Genomic DNA, 19,132 nt, shown 5'->3' with positions numbered 1-19,132 from the left:
AAAGCTGAAAAGACTTATAAAACTCCACGCACATATGTATGTATGTACTCGAAAAATCTGTGGCTAAGTCTGGGATTTTATACATTTAATTTTTTATTTATATTATTATACAAATTCTTTTCCAAATTGAAGGTACAGAACTTATTTTCGTGGTTTCTTCTTGTTTTTTCATTTTATGTTAGTTTCAGAAATGATTAAATATTATAATTTAACTAAAGTTTTCAACCAAAGACTAGCCAAATGAATACATTTTTCTAAGTGCACCAACAGATATTTCTCATATCGTAAAGGTCCATCAAAGTCCACAAGCAGCGAGGCAAATCATAATAGGAGCATAAAGAGTAGAATTTTTAACACCTCACTCCTCCGCACTGGAGCTCTTTTGTTCTGCGCCCTGGATACAGTGGCCCCCCCTCGTCCCATTTTATTTTACTTATTTTTTATTCAACCCGGTCTCATTGGCAGTTGGACATCCCATCAGAGGGCGATCGATCGATAAATGTTGCGGCATTCCTCCGGTATTCGCCCCGAAAACTATTCCATTGAGGCTGTCAGATGACGCCGTCTAATTGCTTTTGTTTGCTCCACTAAGGTGCCTAACGAACTCGAGTGCACGGAGCCACAGAAAATATAACAACTCAATTCGAAAAGCGAAACAAATATCTCGAACTCCTTCACTTGATAGGTGGCGATGAGGCTACGGAGTGGCGGGAAAACACTTAAGCGCCAAAGTGTATCTTTGATCTTTTCAAGATGAACAACTGACCCCACTCGACTGCTGTTGATGGCCGATTTTTGCGGCAGAAGGGCTTGAAATTGGAATTGGGCCTTTAGAGCGCTGCTTTATTCGCCAGGTTGTTCTTAAGGCTTGGAAACAGGACCAGTGAGTTAGTGGATCCCATGTACTAAGTAATTTCTATGTACCTTGGACCAATACATAATTATAATTAAATGTTCTTTGTTCATTCCTAGAATACGACACTTATAAGTTACAAGTTACTATACCAAATAAATCTCATATACATATTGATGTATATTTTTTGGTAGCATATCATAATTGTTACAAACATTTTTTTTTTTGGAAAAATTCATTAAATTTATACAATTTATTTTTATTTATATAGTTTTGGAAAGGCAGAATCGGCATTTTGCACTTGTGTAGCTTTCATAAACAAGTAAAAAAGTTATTTAATAAGCAAACCAGACAATGTCACTTAAAAATATTTATTTCGTATACAAAATTTTAAAAAAATAAACAAAATTATGAAACACTATTTTAACTCCTTTTTGAAATTCACATTATCTAAATTTCAGACGAATTTAACGCACGAACTTGTGCGACACCTAGTGCCTGGCAGCCGAACCCTTAAATTCTACATGTGCTTCTTGCACGATTTTTACATCCTCTTAACATGTTGCATACTTTACAGATAATACAATTCTTACGGTATTACATATTATGTAATTATACCTCCCATGTAAGATATATGTAAAATATAAAGGTTATACTGTAAGATATATGTAAAATATAAAGGTTAATACTGTAAGATATATGTAAAATATAAAGGTTGATAATAAAAGGTAATAAAGTTTTGGCTTATTTGATATGTCAATAACTGAATTGGTTCGGATTCGTTTGAATTTATTTGAATTTCTTCGCCACTTTATTTTCATAAATTAATAATTTTATGGATATTACTAGTCAATCTGGCCAAGTCCATCCGTCCGTCCTCCTCTCTATACCTATGAACGCCGTGATCTTTAAGAGATGGAAAGACAGGATTAGGAATTCCGACTTGTTAAAAAAGCTTCGCCACGCCAGTTTTACGTCTGCTAACCGCTCAATACTGTCACGACCCCACTTTTGAAATGTTTTTTTTCTATTTTTTTAGTTGTTTCGCCATCTTCTGCTGATATTTTATGTAATTTCTTCCATGCACTCCCACCTCCAGAGTTACAGTTATCTGATAGTCCAGAAAATCGACTATAGTGTTTTTATACAGGTATACAGCTGATGTTTTAAGAGAAAGAAGTTTTCAAGCGGTATTATTATCTTTTGCGATTCAAATTATCGTAATGATAAAAACACATATGTAGCTACTTAAGGAATAAGATTGTAACCAAAAAAAAAGAGATTTTTTAAACCATTATAAGATATGTTCGAAGGAGATATACTATTAATATACACCAGTATATACCATAATAAAGAAAAACAACTATTGCTTTATTTTCTGACCACTTATATATTTTCGATGCTGTTTCTGTTAGCAAAATTTGTCATTCGGCTTTATTGTTTATTGAATGGCATGACTTAGGCCTATGGGAAATTCCAACACTTTGCACATTTTGTAATTGTTATTTTTTTAAAGCAATAACATTTTGTAAATGTTTTACATTTATTGTTTTGTATATTTTCTTTTCGGGGGCAGTAGGAATAAAAATTGCAAATTTATACATACGTACGCGCTTTCTAAAAACAATAAAGTAACAAATGTCTTAGGATGCATACATTTTGTCTATTTCTCATATGTACTTTTTCCTTTTGTATATGTATATGTTGTTGTATATGTACGTTATTTATAATAGCCATATAATTAGTTAGAAGTAAGCATACTATCTGTACAGAGATTTCTCATTTTGTTTTATTGAGTTAAGAGCTGAGAGCGTGGAAAATCGCGATGGCGTCTTCAGGCCTCAATCCTTCAAGATGATGCTGTAAACAAAGGAATTTCGCCATTAAATACAATTTTGAGCAATCCCTATGGCTTTGAAAACGTTATAAAGCCATCAAAAAGTGTGCAATAAACAATCGAGTTTCTAGGTGAACAGAACACACTTTTGGACACCTTTGTATATGATTTCAAGCCCATGGATATAGCTACATTCGTTTCCTTAAAGATTTTCGCTTTCTGCGCAGTTTTTTGTATGTGAATTTGCTCGGTGAGATTTTGTAGTCTTCATCGAATTCCTGTTCGAGTTTTATTAGGTTTTGTAAGTTCAACTGGCAGTCCTGGCGGGTAATAAAAGCGTATTAGAACGAAAATTTGTGTAGGAAGGACGATTTGTGTACCAACCTCTAGGTTCTTAAAGTGCCAGCGAGAATCGTCGGGGGATCCTCCATCGCTGGTCAGTTCGCTGAGACAGGTGCGCATAGTTGGCCAGCACTGGCAGCGTTTATTTGTGATCTCGCAGCCCGGTTCCAAAACAATCGAATCGCTGTCGGAACAATTATCATGCTGACTGTAGGTCAGTGCAGTCAGGTGCTGCAAATCTATTTGGAAAAACAAGCAAAACAAACACTGTTATTAACACCAAATGGATGAAAAGAGGAGCATTTCTGGGGCGTATTAATCACACATTAAATGGTAATTAAGCCCCACAATGAACTTTGATTCTTAGCGCATTAAAAGAGATTATGGTGGCGTTTTTTTATTTTAAATTATGCGGGGCCTATATAAGCCGACCCAAATCTCATTTTTCGCTTTAGTTTGGCAAAATGCTTGCCCGGTTTTCATTTTTCGTGATATTTCTTCGTCCGCCATTGGGATTGGCAAAGGTTTGTTGTATTTGCCCAGCATAATAATTAAAAAAAAGACAATTTTTCCCGCCAGAACAACTATGACATTGCAATCAAATCACTGAGCTGTCAAGTTATAGCCAAGCCATATGTCAACAGCTTAGAATGTCTACTTGTGCGACAAAGGACTGCCGTGGTATCGGCCAAATTTAGTTTAAACCGTACCATCGAGCACTTTGACGTACTTGCAACACTTGATTTGATAAAAAAGGATAAAAGCCGCATGAATATAGCTGATATTAAGATTGACGGATGCAAATACTTGGGCTCGATGTACCAAAACAACATCGTTGGCAAATTGTTTAAAAGGCTCAAATCTGTCAGCAATTTACCAGCCAACTGTCCTGTTTTAAAGGTTAGTGAAATATACATCACTTAACGCTCTTTGTTCAATTCCTATAGTTTACCCGTTCAAATTTTGAAATGGTTTAGGATAATGTTTCTATGAAACATTAGCTTTCTATTTACAATTTGAGAGCTTCAGCTCTTATCAAAACATGTTTCGATGACAACAAGCCAGGAAAGCAATTTAATGAAATAGCACTTCCGCTTGTATTTTAGAGCTAGCCAAACTTTGCCCCTGTCCAGCAGGATGAAGACAAATATTTTCCCTTGAGATACAACTTTCAATAAATAAAAGCAAATATTTGTCAACATTTCGTGTTGTGGCACTCTTGTCGAACGAAACTATTTAGAATTGAACAACATTTTGCAGTTATTTCATTTAGCATTTTCCATTTTCATTGCAAATTGCCGCACAACCGGGCCGCATTAATTCCCCAAACACGATTATACACAAAACCCCGATTCGATGCCATCAAATTATGCAGGGAAAACTGTACGAGATCCGCAACTATACATTCATTTCGGACGAATTCCCGCCAGGAGCTCCGCAGGCCAAGTGGCAAGTGCGACTGAAAATGCTGAAGAGCTCCGAACTGGTTGCGGACATATCAATTGAGGGCGCTGTGGTCTATAATACGTGATGTTAATGCATAATGGATGCGACTAAATACGAATGCTCCATAACCATATCCCGCTCGCTGGAGCTGCTCCCTGTCCCTATGTATTATTTTTGTAAGTGCTAAATGCACACTGAAAAAAACTACACACTTTTGCCTTTTTGGTTTTGACTTTAAACGTGGCTTTCTTCTGCCAAGCAATAAATGAAACTGTACTGTGTTAATAGCTCATATAGTCAATGAAGTTTTACTGTTCCAAGTTAAAAACAATTAGATTAATACCACCTGTATTATAATTAAATAAAGTTGAATTGTTGCAAAGATAAAAAGCCTTTTAATATTACCCTTGCTATCTGTGAGTAGTTAGTTAGGAGACCTTTTTCTGATTGCACATTTGTAGTGTATACATAAAACTAAGGACTCACCCATGCACACGCCCAATCCGCTGCTAATGGGCAGCTTGGTCACACACTGCAAGGGCGGCTCACATTGACCGGAAAATCCGCCCGGGCCGCCGCAGGATTCGCCCAAAGTTTTGGCGCATATGCGGCAACATCTGCGAATAGTTGGAGGTATATGACATATAGTATAAATGGATGTGGACATAATCCTCGCAATGGACTATGGATGGAAGGAATCCCGGTGGTAATTGATTAGATTCCGTCTTCGATTCGATAAGCGTTAACAATTAGTTAACACTCTGTACTGGGAGTGAGACGAGGAGAAGGAGCCATCTGTGTGCCTGATGTGAATTCCAATCAGTACATTACGTGACTCACGATGCGAAATGGGTTTGAGTTTAGACGAGACACTCTGATGTCTGACGCTCTTAATTATATCAATGCCAATTATTAAGATCGTGGTGAGCTTATCAATTTGTGACCATTTCATGCTCAGTTAGGTAATAGTTAGTATGAAAACGTCACACCTCTCTCCGAAACCATTTAACTAAACCATTTAAATGAAATAAAAAAATGAGGTAATATTTATGTCGAATAATGATCTTATAAGTAATGTAAACAAGTGAGAATGCTGTAGACGAGTTCCCTGACTATCTGATACCCATTACTCAGCTAGTGGAATTTGCATTGCAAACTTAATGCTTAAACGCAACTTTCTAGCTTTTATAGCTCCTGAGATATCGAAGTTCATACGGACAGACAGACGGACAGACGTACATGGTCATATCGACTCGGCTATTGATCCTGATCAAGAATATATGTATATACTTTATATGGTCGGAAACGCTTCCTTCTGCCTGTTACATACTTTTTAACGAGCCTAGTATACCCTTTTATTCTACGAGTATGGGTATAATACTAAGTTTATTCAATCATAAAATCATGTGAGTTTAACACTTGTATAAGTTGTGAGTTTATGTACCTAAAATGAATACGTTGATAATAACGTTGGGCAATCATCAAAGCTTTAGGATTACGCGCTATTAAATTGTTTTCTGTTGTTTTGGCCACCATGGTGCATCCAACGATAATGTTACGAAAATACAGCTCCTTTGTGTGCTATGCAATTAAAACAACAATGCTTTGTGCATTAAACCTAATTCAGAGTTTGTCTATTTATCTTGCAAACCAACATACTGGTAAAGGTACAACCCGAAATTAAAACATGTGTTAATGGTTTGATTACAACGCGATTTCGAAACAATGTTATTTAACCAAAACAAAATGTGGGCCCTATAAACCAAAAAAATTAAAATAGAATATTTTTAAATTGTATATATTTCAGTATACCAAAAGTCACAAGTTTACCAGATGACCAAAACAAAATGAAAGTCTAACAGAGCCAGACCGCTGGAATAAAGCCTGATATCAATTTTTCCGTTTGGCTTACATACAAAATGGATGGCATGTGCAGGCCGGAAAATATCGTTTTAATTGGAGCTCTGGGAGCGGGACTTACTTGCAGGGATCCCAAAGCATTAGTCCTTTTCCGGGGCAGTCGGGTGAGCGGATCACGTCGCACTCCTTCGGATTGCAGTAGCATTTGAGGCCATTTACCACGTGGTTGCTGCCGCCAGATGCTGCCATAACCAGGAGCAGATAGCACCACAAGTAGATGAGCAGCGCGCTCACGTTCAGGCGGCCAAAATAACTTCCGTTCGAGCGCATCCTAAGCGGAAGCTTGGCATTGTTGTGCTGCTGTTTGGCATCGCCCCCCTTCTGCCGCTCGCCCTCTGATGTCCTTGTGCGTACATCCTGCTCCAGGACCACGCCCCTCCTCCCCACGCCTCTGGCACTTCCGCCCATTTATAGGCAATTTTTATTGCGCCCTGTTGGCTCTACGGTGCGTTCGCGTTCCACTGCCTCCAATGATGACGATGTTGTTGATGATGAGGATGAGGATGCCTGGCAAGGATTCTGCTGCTGGATTCGACTGCGGGTCCGGCGCAGGCAATTTGCATGTTGACTGCAAAGAGCAAGAGCGTTCTTAGATGATTAAAATGCCATAAACTGCGGACAGGACCTCTGTGCCCAATCCCCAAATAGCTCCAGAATTGGCGTTTTACAATTGAAAATTTGCGGAAATCGCTCGCCGGTCTAATTTCATTAAATTTTCATTGACGTCTGCCTACTGTTCGATGGTCATAAATTTGTAAAATGGTTCCGCAATTTCGGTAAATTGAAATATCCTAAAATGGCGACACTTTATGCGCTAATCAAATTATTCATGAATAAGAACACTTTCGAACTCTGATAAGCAACATTTCATTTGAAGCACCACTCATTAATTCCATTTTCTTTTTCTTTAATGTAAGAGAAGGGTTTCGAGCGTTAGAATAAATTAAATACGAAATAAAGTGCACAGTTTTCTGCCAGTTTCGTGTTGGGCCATAAATTAGTAATTAGTGGCTTACCAAACTTTTAGATGCAATAAAACGAAATTACTTTGAAATTAGTAGATTGCAGTTTTGGCAAGTACAATGTATATGTATGAAAAAAATGTATATAATACTAAGCTTTTAGGGCATTGAAACATTAGTTCTTTATTAAATAAAAGAACATCAAATTTGTGCCTACGGATATAATTGAATTGCACCTTATGGCGGCGAGATAGTCATAATTGAATGTTTTTTGCGTTGTAACTCATTTAAATTAACACGGATTCGCATAAACAAATTTAAATTAAACAAAACCAATTTACTTTTATGTAAAATGCATTTTAGCAATCTTATAAATTAATGATTTAAACCGATTGTAATGCCAGAAAAAGTTTGTTAATCAAAAAATATGTAAAGGTCAATGTGATGCTATATCCACAGAAAATGTTTTTTAATTGACTATGAAAACTTTCACAGAAACTTAATCAGATTCAAATTAAAAAGTAATTTTTGAAAGCAAGCTCGTCGTATTTGTCCATCAGTTGGAAAAAGTTTCCCCAGCCGTTGCTCCCAATTAAAGTTTTCCCATTCAACTTGATGACACCATCGGCATTTTTTTTAATCAATGTCTGCTCAAGCTGGCTTCAAATCGCACTTCGGCGACTTCGCAGGCTTAATTAACCAAAACGTGGTCAGGGCCAAAATCAGAGCCTGGAAAATGAACCGCTGCCCATGCAGCACAAAAAAAAGGAAAATACATCGAAACAGAAAACAGAACTTTGGGAATTAATTTCAACGAATCCCCAAAAAGTGTGCCACATGCCAAAAAGTTGTTGAAAATTCAACACAGAAAGAGACGGAACGAAGCCTTTGCGAAAGAGACAGCATGAGGGGGAAATCGAATTTGTTGGAGCACATGCCTAACTAATTTGTATTTAAACGTTTGATGTTCTGTGACTACTACCACTCCACACTCAAACAGCAGCGTCCAGGGCTAGAATATATTTTCGGAATTGTTGCTCACTTTATTTGCTGGGAAATCAATGGAAAAATAATAAGCTTTTGGTAATTGCAGCTCGGTTTTTGATCGCTGTTTTGTGTATTTTCTCTATTTTTCGGATGAGTATTGCTTTCACTTTGCCTTGGCCGAAAGAACACTCGAAGTTATTGCCTTGGCCGTTGTTTTTCCAGTTGCCTGTCAACCACTTTCAATTTGGCATTCAATTGTTGTTGTGTTTTTTTAGCAACGCCACTGACACAGTCACAAATCCTCCTCACAAACACACACTGCACACAAACAGAAGCACACCTCGTTACACCTAACGATAGACGTTTAGGACTAGCACTCGATGTACTATATACGCTATAGTAGTGCCGTACTCCTTGTTGTTGTCGCTATCCTGACGATAAACTTTCGGTTCCGACGCTTTCCAATGAATTTTTCATGCGCTTTTGTCTGCCGCACGCGGCCATTTAAGGCAAGAGACTGAACTAACCTGCTGCCGCCGTCGCTGCACAGACCATTTGCCAGTTAGAACGGACACATATCGCTCCGATTTCGGGATTTTCCAGTGTTTTTCTTCTTGTTTCTGCTGCCCCACAGAAGAATATCCCACTATTTCCTCTCACCACGCAGGCGCTTTCGCCGTTGAGCCTGGAAGGCACAGTCATCAGACACAACACGCGAAGGACCCTCGTAGAACTTCAGAAATTCGGGTTCACACGTTGCCTGTTTTCGGAATAATCCCGGTGAGAGTTGAGAAAAATTTCCCACTTTTATTTGAAACTGAATTCTTTCGCCTATTCAACTCAGAAGTTTTACATTTATCTACTTTACAATATAATGCTCAGGTAATTTAATCATTATTTTGTTTTATTTTTAAATGCTTTATTTCGACCTAGAAATCATTTGCTACATTTAACAAGGATAACAAGGATTGAATTAGGTGAATTTCCATCAAAATAGTTGAATACAGGAACCAGTATTTTTAAATCACAACTTCCGATGCCGCATAAACACCGCGTTAGCGAAGAGTTCTTGATGATAATGGCGCGACGAGAGCAAACAGCGGATGCAGAAACATCCTTCATATAAAGTCATTTTTGTTTATTATAATTACAAATAAAGAGCAGGATGCAGGGTCTTAAGACTAAGCTGATTTGGGGAAGGGCGTAGCCAAGATTCTCTGACAGGGCCTATCGCGAAAGCGGGCTAATGGCCAATTTAAAAGTATGAAAGTCAGGTCGTTTGTCTTGTGATTATTTTGTATACGTATTTTTTAAGCTGCTCGCAGTTTAGGCCGCAACTTTGATGATGAGACAGCCGTAGCCGTGTCAGCTGCTAATAAGCATCGCTCTAAGCAATTTGCCTCCAATAAAAGCCACACACCGCACAGGCCTATCGAGTGAAGACCGCATCCCTGCCATTTCAGCCCCCCCCTTCTGGTAAAAAGCAGGGCAAAAAACTTGCAACTTTTCCAATTAGCGTAAAACAGACGTTTGAGTCCAAAAGTACACGAGAGAATTCAAGTCCGAGCTGCAGAGATGTGGGTGGGTGCCCACGTACGCCCACCTCCACCCCCACCAAAATTTCCACCGAAGAGGAGTCCAATGCCACAGTAAACGTTGCGTAAAACAACTGCGGACCCGGGCTGCCGAATATACCCATCCCCGTAAACGCCACCCAGTATCCACCCAACGCCATCAGATTTACAATTGAGCAAAAGAGCAATCGGGAATTATGAGCGGGCAAACTTTTTCAGCAACAATAATAAAACGTAAAGAAAACGCTCAAACCACCAAACGTAAAAAATTTAAGATGAAAAAACCTGAACCAAAAAATATGAACATTTCGGTGCAGTGTGGAAAAAAATTGGTAATCAATGCAATGTTCCAGTGGGAGTCAAAACATCCGGTCAAGACGAAAAAGTTATATTTTTTAAAACAACATGTTGAATGTCTACAAAAAGTGCCGTTTTATAATTTATAAATGCAATGCAGTTTATACAAAGAAAATGCAAATTCAGCAAACAAGAACATAATATTAAACCAATTGGTACAAAGCAATATTTGTATAAATAGTTTCAGCTACAATTATATATTATCAATTATTAGGTTCGCCCGGTAGGGAGCTTCATTCTTTTATTCCTGAGTTAATCTTGATAATATATTCGAATAAAAGTTTAAAGTTTAAAATTCACTTACTTTTTTTTGATTTACATGTAGGTGTTTAGTAGTGTATCTAAAGCTTATCAATTGAAATGCAATAGTATGTACGTCATTAAATGTATAACTTTATAATTTTATTCCTGTGCAGTTCGATGGCCACGCAAAAAATATGGAAAACTTATGCGCTCAACTTGATATGCTGCACAAAGTAAATGTGCAACAATGGTGCGTGGGAGGTGGGTGGAGAATTGGGTGGTAGCAGCAGCTTAAATTGTAAGTGTCCCACCCCAAAGAATGCAGAATTTCGGCTATTAATTCTTGAACAATTGCCAGAGGCAAAAGTTTGCTTCAATGGTCGGGGAAAAAAGCACGAAGACTGCAAGTGGAAAAGAGACTTCCCGTAGTCGGTGCACACATTTATTTTCAATGTTTCATTACTTAACAACTTTTTGATGACAGTTTTATTGGCATTTAAACAAAAATTGAAGTGTTCTCCTCAGCCATACATATTTTCCACAATTTTTGTTCTTTTTGTTGGGTTTTTGTTTTCTGAGTACGTCATAAAACATTAAACACGAGAAAAACGCACACAAAAAGTTTTCTACGATTGGAGAGGCTGCGGCTGGAAAATGAAACCATCAAAGCCTGGCGGAAAATGGCGATAGAAAAGGAGATTTTCATGTTTCCATCCACGCTGGGTGGCTTGTAATCTGCATTATATTGAGGTATTCAACTTCTGATAGAAGCAACACGCCCTGCAAAAGTTGGATAAACTTTGATGCACAAACACAAAAATGTGATTCAAATAAAGTTGCACAGCCTGAGTATGCTTCAGAAACATCTAAATGTTAACTTCAAGAGGGAGAGATAAAATCAAGACAAAGTAAAAAATTTCAATAGGAGATATACATTGAGATATTCTGTTGAAGTACAATAAAAATACGTCGGCATTTTTGGGCTCTGTTTTGCTATTGATTTAATGATACCTACTTCAAACACATGAAATATTTTTCATCTCCACATGCTAAATGTATTCAACGCACTTGAAATTAAGAAAATAATAAACTAATTGGATGTGGTAAGACAGTTGGTACTTTTGTATTTTAAATAAATTGTTTTGCCAATGCAAATCTTTGGAATGGAAATACACCTTTTTTTTGGTAAAAGAAACAACATATTTTAAAGGGAAGATATTAATAATTGTATCCCAAATATATAAATTTTGTGTAAATCTAAAAACTTTTGTTTTTGATTGTCCACTAATCAACGTTGATCCTCGCGGCCAGCCAATTAACCATTATTTCGTAATAAATTTGAATTACAAATTAATGCAAGCCAATCCTGGTTGGGGAAAAAAATAAAAACCAAATTTACGCAACGCCCCACAATTTATTTTGAGCAATTTTTCAAGGGATTTCTTCGAGGGTAATTTGCGTGTTTTTTCGCCGCTTGGATATTACTGTCCCCGGATTTTGAGGGTTAGGAGTCTGCGGATTGGGTGTGGAATGTCCGCAACGGCCGAGCAATTTGCCACTCGTCCGTTTTAAATTACATTAGTTGAGTCGCGCACAAGAAGTAGGGAGTTCTGGAGGGATAGAGTTCTGGTCAAATGCATATTTTGCGTTTCAATTACTTTCGCGGAGGGAGAAACGCTGAGGGCGGCGGATTGCCGCACTCCCAGACAACCGCATTTTCCTTAATGAAATTTGCATATAAATTGCAGGACCCAAAGTTGGATGTTGAAGGTTGATTTCGATTATTTGATGGGCGACTTTCATGGAGTTCATCGCAACGCAAGCTCGCCATCATCATCCATTGTTCCATCTTGTTTTTTACCCGACCTCGTCTGTTGTTGGCTTCTTTCATTCCGCAAGGGATTTATTCTTTACTTTTTAGGTTGTCAAAATGTCGACTTGTTTATCTTTTACATGACGCAACACTGTGGCATCGCTATCATCATCATCATCATCATCATCGTCGCCGCTCCGTTGCAATGTCATACGGATCCGGAGCGTTGTGGCATGCCGCACGCCAAGTGGAGCGCACTGCTGCAAAAGTATGCAACTGCATTTGCCCACCGCCCCCCACAAAAACCACGCCCATTTTACCGCCCCAACAGCCACGCCCCCTTGTCGCATAACCAGGCCCTGGAAAATGAGTGAACTAAAGCTGGCTGGCTGAGTGGCATTTAATGCACAGCTAGGACACAAAGTCGGGGCAGGCGGAGTTACCTTCAACCGCAGAAATGACAGCACACGCGGAATTCGGCTTTTGCACGTGTCCTCGAATGACAGTTTTAGACGCAGACGGAGAAATGTCCTGGCAGGATATCCGCCTCACTTTTCCCACAAAATATGATCTCCGGATTAAGAAGAGCTATTCTTTTTAATAAAATGAGGAATTCAACTTCTTTTAAATTCACTGATTTTCAACATAAGGTAGAAGGATGTGTAAAATGCCAAATTTAGTCCGACGAAACATATTAGAGTAATTTCATTTAAAATGTAAAAAAAGGAACCTAGCTAATTCACATGACTTGCTAATGCACACCAAGACTTGCTGAAATATGCGCATATTACAAAAAGGCAACTTGCCAATAACTTCGCCTAAATGCAAAAACTAAGCCAAAAATCCGCTTATGCTCGCTGTAAGGAATCGCTGAGAATGTTATTTTCTATCGCATAAAACCATGGAGGCCATTTTAAATCAAGATTTCACTAGGCTTTAAGGCCAAATAACACGCTCGCCTGCCCGAAAATCCTATTGTGTCGACCATCAAACGCAGGTGTTCTGGCCAGGTGAACCAGTCTACCCGAGGAGGAAACGCTCACGCCCAGGTGGCATCAATATTTGCCAAAGGGTTTGGCTCCTGATTCAGCTTTTCCGCCTGCTGCTGATGTTTCCGTTGCCTGCGGCGCTCTACGTAATATGTAATGTGTAATATAGATGCCATCTCCCATCTCCCATCTCCCATCCCATCCGCTCCTTTGTCAACTATGTCATATTTCATTTCGCACAAGTCTTAATACCTTAGATATGCAAACACACACGGAGGAGCCACATTGGAGAGTCGGCCAGGCCGGAGCACTTAATGTCGAGCCCGTTCCGTTGATTTTGCGAGCACATGCAGCCAGAAGCCCACATCCAACATCCAACATCCAACATCCATATTCCCGCACCCTGCATCCGTCCGCATCTCCGGCATTTGTACGCTTGCTCCAGTTTTGAGCATGCAAATTCCGGGCCAGCTCCTTCATGCCTGGCCACACATGTCGGCCAGGCTCCGGCCCCTTACCCGGCCACCCACTACACTGGAAAAAATAGTCTTTATATCTTGAGACTCCTTGAACCGGGAGTCAGCTAAATGGGTCACATCTACCAGCCCACTGCGCAGATATACATTCTAATTTAATGCCCATTTGCTCTTTGCAACTCCTTAAGTGCTCTTAGTATACAAGAAATTGTGATAATTACTTATTTTACATTAGCCTTGAACATGATATATTTCACAGGTGTTTTGCTTATTAAAATATAGTGAAAATATATATTAAGCAAAAAAGGAGCTTGATCCAAATACACATGTGGAAAACTTTTTTTTCTCAGTGCGTACTCTCTTATTCTTGTAGGATCCTTATGGTTAGTCAACATCGTCATCGACTCAATGAGCAAATGAAATTTATTTCATTATAAAACAGGCCACTTTCCAGGAGCCGTGGACCAAAGACCGAAGAAGTAGCCCAGACGAGACCAGTCCAAACCAAACCAAACCAAACCAGACCAGACCAAACCGCACAAACATTTGTTTTAGCCTAAATGCCCCGCCCATTCCAGTCGCCGCCCTTCGCCGCATGGCCAGCCGCATACCAGCCAGCCGCAAGAAAATTTCATTTTGAAATATGCTTTCTGAAATTATTTCGCTCTTATATGACAGGCGGGTTGAAAGCAAAAATTGCAATATTAATTCTGTGTACAACCTTACAAGGGGCAAAAGGCCAATGCGGAAGGCCGACCCTTGCCCCGAGTATTCCGTGTTTTCCCGGGTTTTCCGGGTTCCTCGGGTTTTCCGCCCCTCTGGACTGGGAAAACAATGAGCCAGGAGTCCCATAATGGAATTTGGTGGTAACGGCCCTTCGGGGTCGACTTCTCCATCCGGACTACCTCGCAGTTGTCTTTGTCAAAAAAGACGGAACGGAGTCAAGGCGGAACGGAAACAGGTTCCGGAAACGGTTAGACAAGCGACGGAAAGACGTAGATCCTTCTGTTAACTTTATTATTGCACTGCAGTCTGTGTGCGGAGATGGATTCAGAGATGCTGGAGATGGGGGAGAAGGGGGTTTTTCGAACACTAAATTTGTTCGGACAAAAGTGTCGCCTGGGAATTAAGCTCATCAAGGCCTGATGTGCCACCAGGACTCAAAGTCCGCAGCTAAAACTCATCCAATTGCGAAAGAGCGAGCGATAAGACCACAGCGGTCAGTAGGAAATCCGACACTCCATTTTCAGAAGTACTCCTTTGGGCTTTGGGATTTATATATGCGTATTTAGGATAATTTCAGTTACTCTATTAGCACATTTTATATACTTTGTAAATGTATGACAATAACTTACAATGACAATGTAGACAAAAAAAGTAGTATTAAAACTGTGATTCATTTTAAATAAAAACAAACATTTTTTTATTAATAAGCCATTATAAATTTTAAGGCCACTGTGAGTACTAGAATACTAGAAGTGTTCTATTCCCAGTGCAGTAGTTTTCACTTTCCCGACTTCTCCCCAAGGTTTCTAGATAAGGGGAGGAAACATTTATTCTGAAAGATGGCGGCAAGAAGTGCTGGAAAATAAGTGAAAACAAAGCAGACACGGAAAAGAACGCAAAAGATGGGGCTAAATCTGGTGTTGGCACTGGTTTGGCTTTCAGCGAAAAGGTAATCAAAATAAATGAGCGACGCTTTTTTGGAGCGCTGATGAAGATCCAGCAAGAGCAAAACCAAGGGGAAAATCCGTGCTGGACCGCAGAATATAACTCGTTAGCCGTAAATGATGGCCAAAAGCAGAGCAGGTAAGGAAGGGGGCAGTGATGGGCGAAAAAGGGACCACGAAGGCGGGCTCCTCGAAATTATGAATTGTTTGTCTGGTAGGTGTCAGGTGCTTACCTTGTGCATCTAGCCGTAATCACTTGGGTAATCGCTCAAATGCACACACAAAATGATGTTGAAATTTTCCCCAGCGTTTTTTGCCCCGCACCTCTTCTCCATCATCGTCTTCTTACACACTGTCACTGTCAAGTGTCTCTCTTATCCACTGAGACTTTCCCGCCAAGTTGAAAATGGGCGGCAAAAAGGTGGGTGGCCGTGCGCTTCGACTTGTGACCTTGGTGTCGGCTCACATGGGAAAAGAGTGTGCCACCAAATAATTGATAATAATGGTTTTCTTAATAATTCATTGCATTAGGGTGGCAAGGAATTTGATGAGATGGTATTTAATTAATATGAAATTATTATGCATATACCTTAAGAAAATATGTTTTATGTATATTATGTATATTAAAAACATGTTGAGTTTTCTTTCAATTCACTTACTATAAAACGATTTAAATAAAGATTAAATAGATAGATTAAATAGAGATTATCTACTTATATATTGAATTCAAAACATCTTTAATTAATAGGAAATATTGAAATAAAGTATGCTTTCTATTACTCCAATAACGAAATCATCATTTCTATTTAGAAATTGTACGAATCTTAAATTAAAGAACTTCGTTTCATTTTCCTTGACTGAACTTTTTCGTCCCTTAACCGTTTTTCACATTAACAATTCCTCCTTCCCATTTTTCTTGGGGTTTTTAACCTTTTTAGGCGCATCACCCCGCAAAGCGTTTCAACTTTCCCCTTTTGGCTTTATAACTCACTCAAGTAAAGTTCCTTTCCAACGATTTCGTTGTGCCGCACATCTTTTCCCTTTTACATTTCCCCTTCATGTCTTCTCCCACTTTCACTCAACCAAGTTAAGTGGAACACGTTGATTTGCTGCTTTTAATTTGTGCCCACCTTTATGTAGTCAAATTCATCTTGGCCCACTTAAGTCCATGACTCGAACATTTATTGTAGGCAACATTTTCCCTTCCTTTTCGTTTATTTCAGCTCCTTCTGATGAAAAAACTGAGACTTTACTAACAGATTTCTTGACACCTCGAAGTTTCATAGAGTTCCGCCCATAAATTATCATTTGGCAGCTACACCAGCTCCACACAACACCGAAACTGCCACGCCTCCTTCTTAAACATCCTGTAGGATCCCAAAAAGATAACTTTGGGTTGGGAAAGGCCAAGTCAATGGGGTTGAATTGTAGGGGATGCACATCATTATATGCCCCTCACTACCACAAGTCGTTGGTTCTTATCAGCGCTTCCTGCGGGCCGATTTAGCAAAAACAGTCGGCTAAATGGATCCCAGTTAACTTGGACTTGGCACTAAGAAAAAATCTATCTTCAACAAATTCTTTCCATGCCGCAAAAAAGAGCTCGTTTATCTCCTCCACAATACTGCTCAACGAAAATATGAATTGTTTATCTCTTGCACAATAACGCTCAGCGAAAATATGAATTTTATATTATTTATAAAAATGTACATTATGTAAAGCAGTCTATATTAATCTGCCAAATATTTTTAGTCTTACTCATTTAGGCATCTCATTTCGACATTGGACTGTAAGTTTTTTTGGAAAAGAGAGTAAATTGGGTGTTTTTGCCTGAGCGCTTTCTTGGACGGTGTCGTTATTTAAAATATCATTTGTCTATCATTATATGGCTATGGATATCATTATTTGGAATCCAAAGTGTTGGAACAGAAATAACTTAAGAGACTCGATTGAGCCCGGTAACTTACACTACTTAGCCTGATTTCAATGTTTAATTCAAATCAAGTTTGCCTTAGTATTTTCTTGCAGTGTCATTCCGAATCCCCGAAGTTTGAAACAGGACCAAGTCCTAACTGCGGCTAGAAACTGTGCTTTAGAATGATTCTGAGGCGTTGGCGACAGAAGCCGACACGTTCTTTAGCCCCTTATCATCGTTTATTGTTGCCTCGTATTTTATTTTTGGGAGTTTTCGGGCTGCAAGGCGCAACAACTTTCGCCCAGCCTTGGCTCGTTATTATCCTATTAGGATGTGACGGCAAAAGTTTTCATCCAGCGGAATACACAACACCAACAGCAGCAGTACCACGCCAACTGCGTGCTTTCTGCGTGGCCCACATGTCGTATACATAACGCTTTTTATATACTTTTGCCGTTGAGCCGGCTCAAAGACATTACAAGCTCGTTAAAGTGAAATCAATGTGGTTGTCTCCGTGTTTTTGCTGCTATTGCCGTGGCTGTTCATTTTGATTCCGTCCGCTGTCCTCTTTATTTAGCTATGTATTTTTATTTCATTATACGGATTTTGCCTGCCTTTCTGCTGTTATCTGCTGGCAGTTTATGCGACAACAACACTCTGGCTAACTGACCATGAAAACGGCCACAAGGAGTGGAAATGCGGCAAAGCAGCAGGGAAGCGACAAACTTAAGTAAAATATACCCGCACTCGCTGCAATGTCAGAGAAAATCTAATGGCGTCGAAATAAAGAAAAGTGTCCGATTTCTTCTCTGGCTTCGTTAACTTTCTTTAAGCGAAAGAAAATAGAAGGGTCAATGTGAGTTAGTACTTGGAACTTCTACTATCTGTGGAAATTATAGCACATTAAATTAATTAAAAAAATAATAAATATTTGTCATATTTAAAACAAATAAGTTTATGAATTTACTTTTTTGGTAAATAAATAATGCCACACACAAACAAAAACTCATTTGAACTCATCATCGATCAAAATTTACATCGCTTTCTTCTATTAGTTACATACTTTTCAACGTATCTTATATACCCTTTACTTACTTTAAGAGTAACGGGTAAAAAAAGCAGGTATGAAGATATTTGATCGTTTATTTCAGATCAATTTAAGTTGTGATATAGTGTCATCAAATTAATGGCAGGGTAATTAGGTATATGTTAAATGTTTTGGGGTCAGCATGAAATGTTTTAACCTGTTAATGATAATGACGAAATTTAAGGCACCTCAATATTATACTGATACATTCTCCTATAAAATTTTTCCCGATCCCAATTTTAAACAAATTATCTTGAATGAAAAACAAAAGGTAACCGATATCAGACGTAAACATTTCGACTTGAATAAGCCACTTAATAACATCCAAATTCCGCATTCCCCCAACTCAAATAAGTTCCAGCCAGATCGAATCAATACATTTATGCCAGATCTGTTAATATGCAAATCCAATCATTTCAGAAGCAGTATTCCCTTGACATTGTTGTAGCTTACCAGAAACCAACCTACGAATGCGAATCGTAAAATTACTCATTCGCCAACGCGCCGCTCACTTAGCAATTAGTCACCTGAACAATCTGCAAGTACAAGCGGATTATACCGACTGCCGAATAAATGCAAGCGAAGATCTCTGCAGTCGAAAGCCTTACACTAAAAAAAATGCCAAACAATCGAATATATTTAAATGATAGATATCAGAATG

The 19,132-nt window shown here is 38.9% G+C and overlaps 2 protein-coding genes across 3 annotated transcripts; one reads left to right on the top strand and one right to left on the bottom strand.

Moving 5' to 3' along the window:
- Positions 1-2,223: 2,223 nt before the first annotated feature.
- On the bottom strand, positions 2,224-8,953 carry LOC120449955 (cysteine-rich motor neuron 1 protein). Of its 2 annotated transcripts, none has more exons than XM_039632656.2 (6): positions 8,688-8,953; positions 6,460-6,966; positions 4,965-5,095; positions 3,075-3,271; positions 2,883-3,010; positions 2,224-2,713 (listed from the first exon to the last, which is right to left on the bottom strand). In XM_039632656.2, exons 2-6 carry the CDS (start codon positions 6,804-6,806, stop codon positions 2,695-2,697), a joined length of 822 nt encoding a protein of 273 aa, XP_039488590.1. In that variant the 5' UTR covers positions 6,807-6,966; positions 8,688-8,953; the 3' UTR covers positions 2,224-2,694. The 2 variants fall into 2 exon arrangements, with proteins under 2 accessions (XP_039488590.1, XP_039488591.1); XM_039632657.2 differs by having other exon boundaries at positions 8,759-8,953.
- Positions 3,497-4,585, top strand: LOC120449957. Its single transcript, XM_039632658.1, has 3 exons — positions 3,497-3,556; positions 3,612-3,932; positions 4,408-4,585. The coding sequence occupies exons 1-3, from the start codon at positions 3,497-3,499 to the stop codon at positions 4,561-4,563; spliced, it is 537 nt and encodes a 178-aa protein (XP_039488592.1). The 3' UTR covers positions 4,564-4,585.
- Positions 8,954-19,132: the final 10,179 nt, after the last annotated feature.

This window comes from Drosophila santomea, chromosome 3L (assembly GCF_016746245.2).
Source record: "Drosophila santomea strain STO CAGO 1482 chromosome 3L, Prin_Dsan_1.1, whole genome shotgun sequence".
NCBI lineage: Eukaryota > Metazoa > Arthropoda > Insecta > Diptera > Drosophilidae > Drosophila > Drosophila santomea.
The sequence above is the reverse complement of the archived record's forward strand: the minus strand, read 5'-3'. Positions and strand labels throughout refer to the sequence as shown.

Coding starts and splice junctions, on each gene's coding strand:
- LOC120449957 (XM_039632658.1), top strand. CDS start 3,497: ATGCTTGCCCGGTTTTCATTTTTCGTGATATTTCTTCGTCCGCCATTG. Junction 3,557..3,611: donor CGCCATTGGGATTGGCAAAG/GTTTGTTGTATT, acceptor TTTTCCCGCCAG/AACAACTATGACATTGCAAT. Junction 3,933..4,407: donor CCAACTGTCCTGTTTTAAAG/GTTAGTGAAATA, acceptor CAAATTATGCAG/GGAAAACTGTACGAGATCCG.
- LOC120449955 (XM_039632656.2), bottom strand. CDS start 6,806: ATGGGCGGAAGTGCCAGAGGCGTGGGGAGGAGGGGCGTGGTCCTGGAG. Junction 3,272..4,964: donor CGGATTGGGCGTGTGCATGG/GTGAGTCCTTAG, acceptor TTTTCCAAATAG/ATTTGCAGCACCTGACTGCA. Junction 3,011..3,074: donor GGCACTTTAAGAACCTAGAG/GTTGGTACACAA, acceptor ATTACCCGCCAG/GACTGCCAGTTGAACTTACA.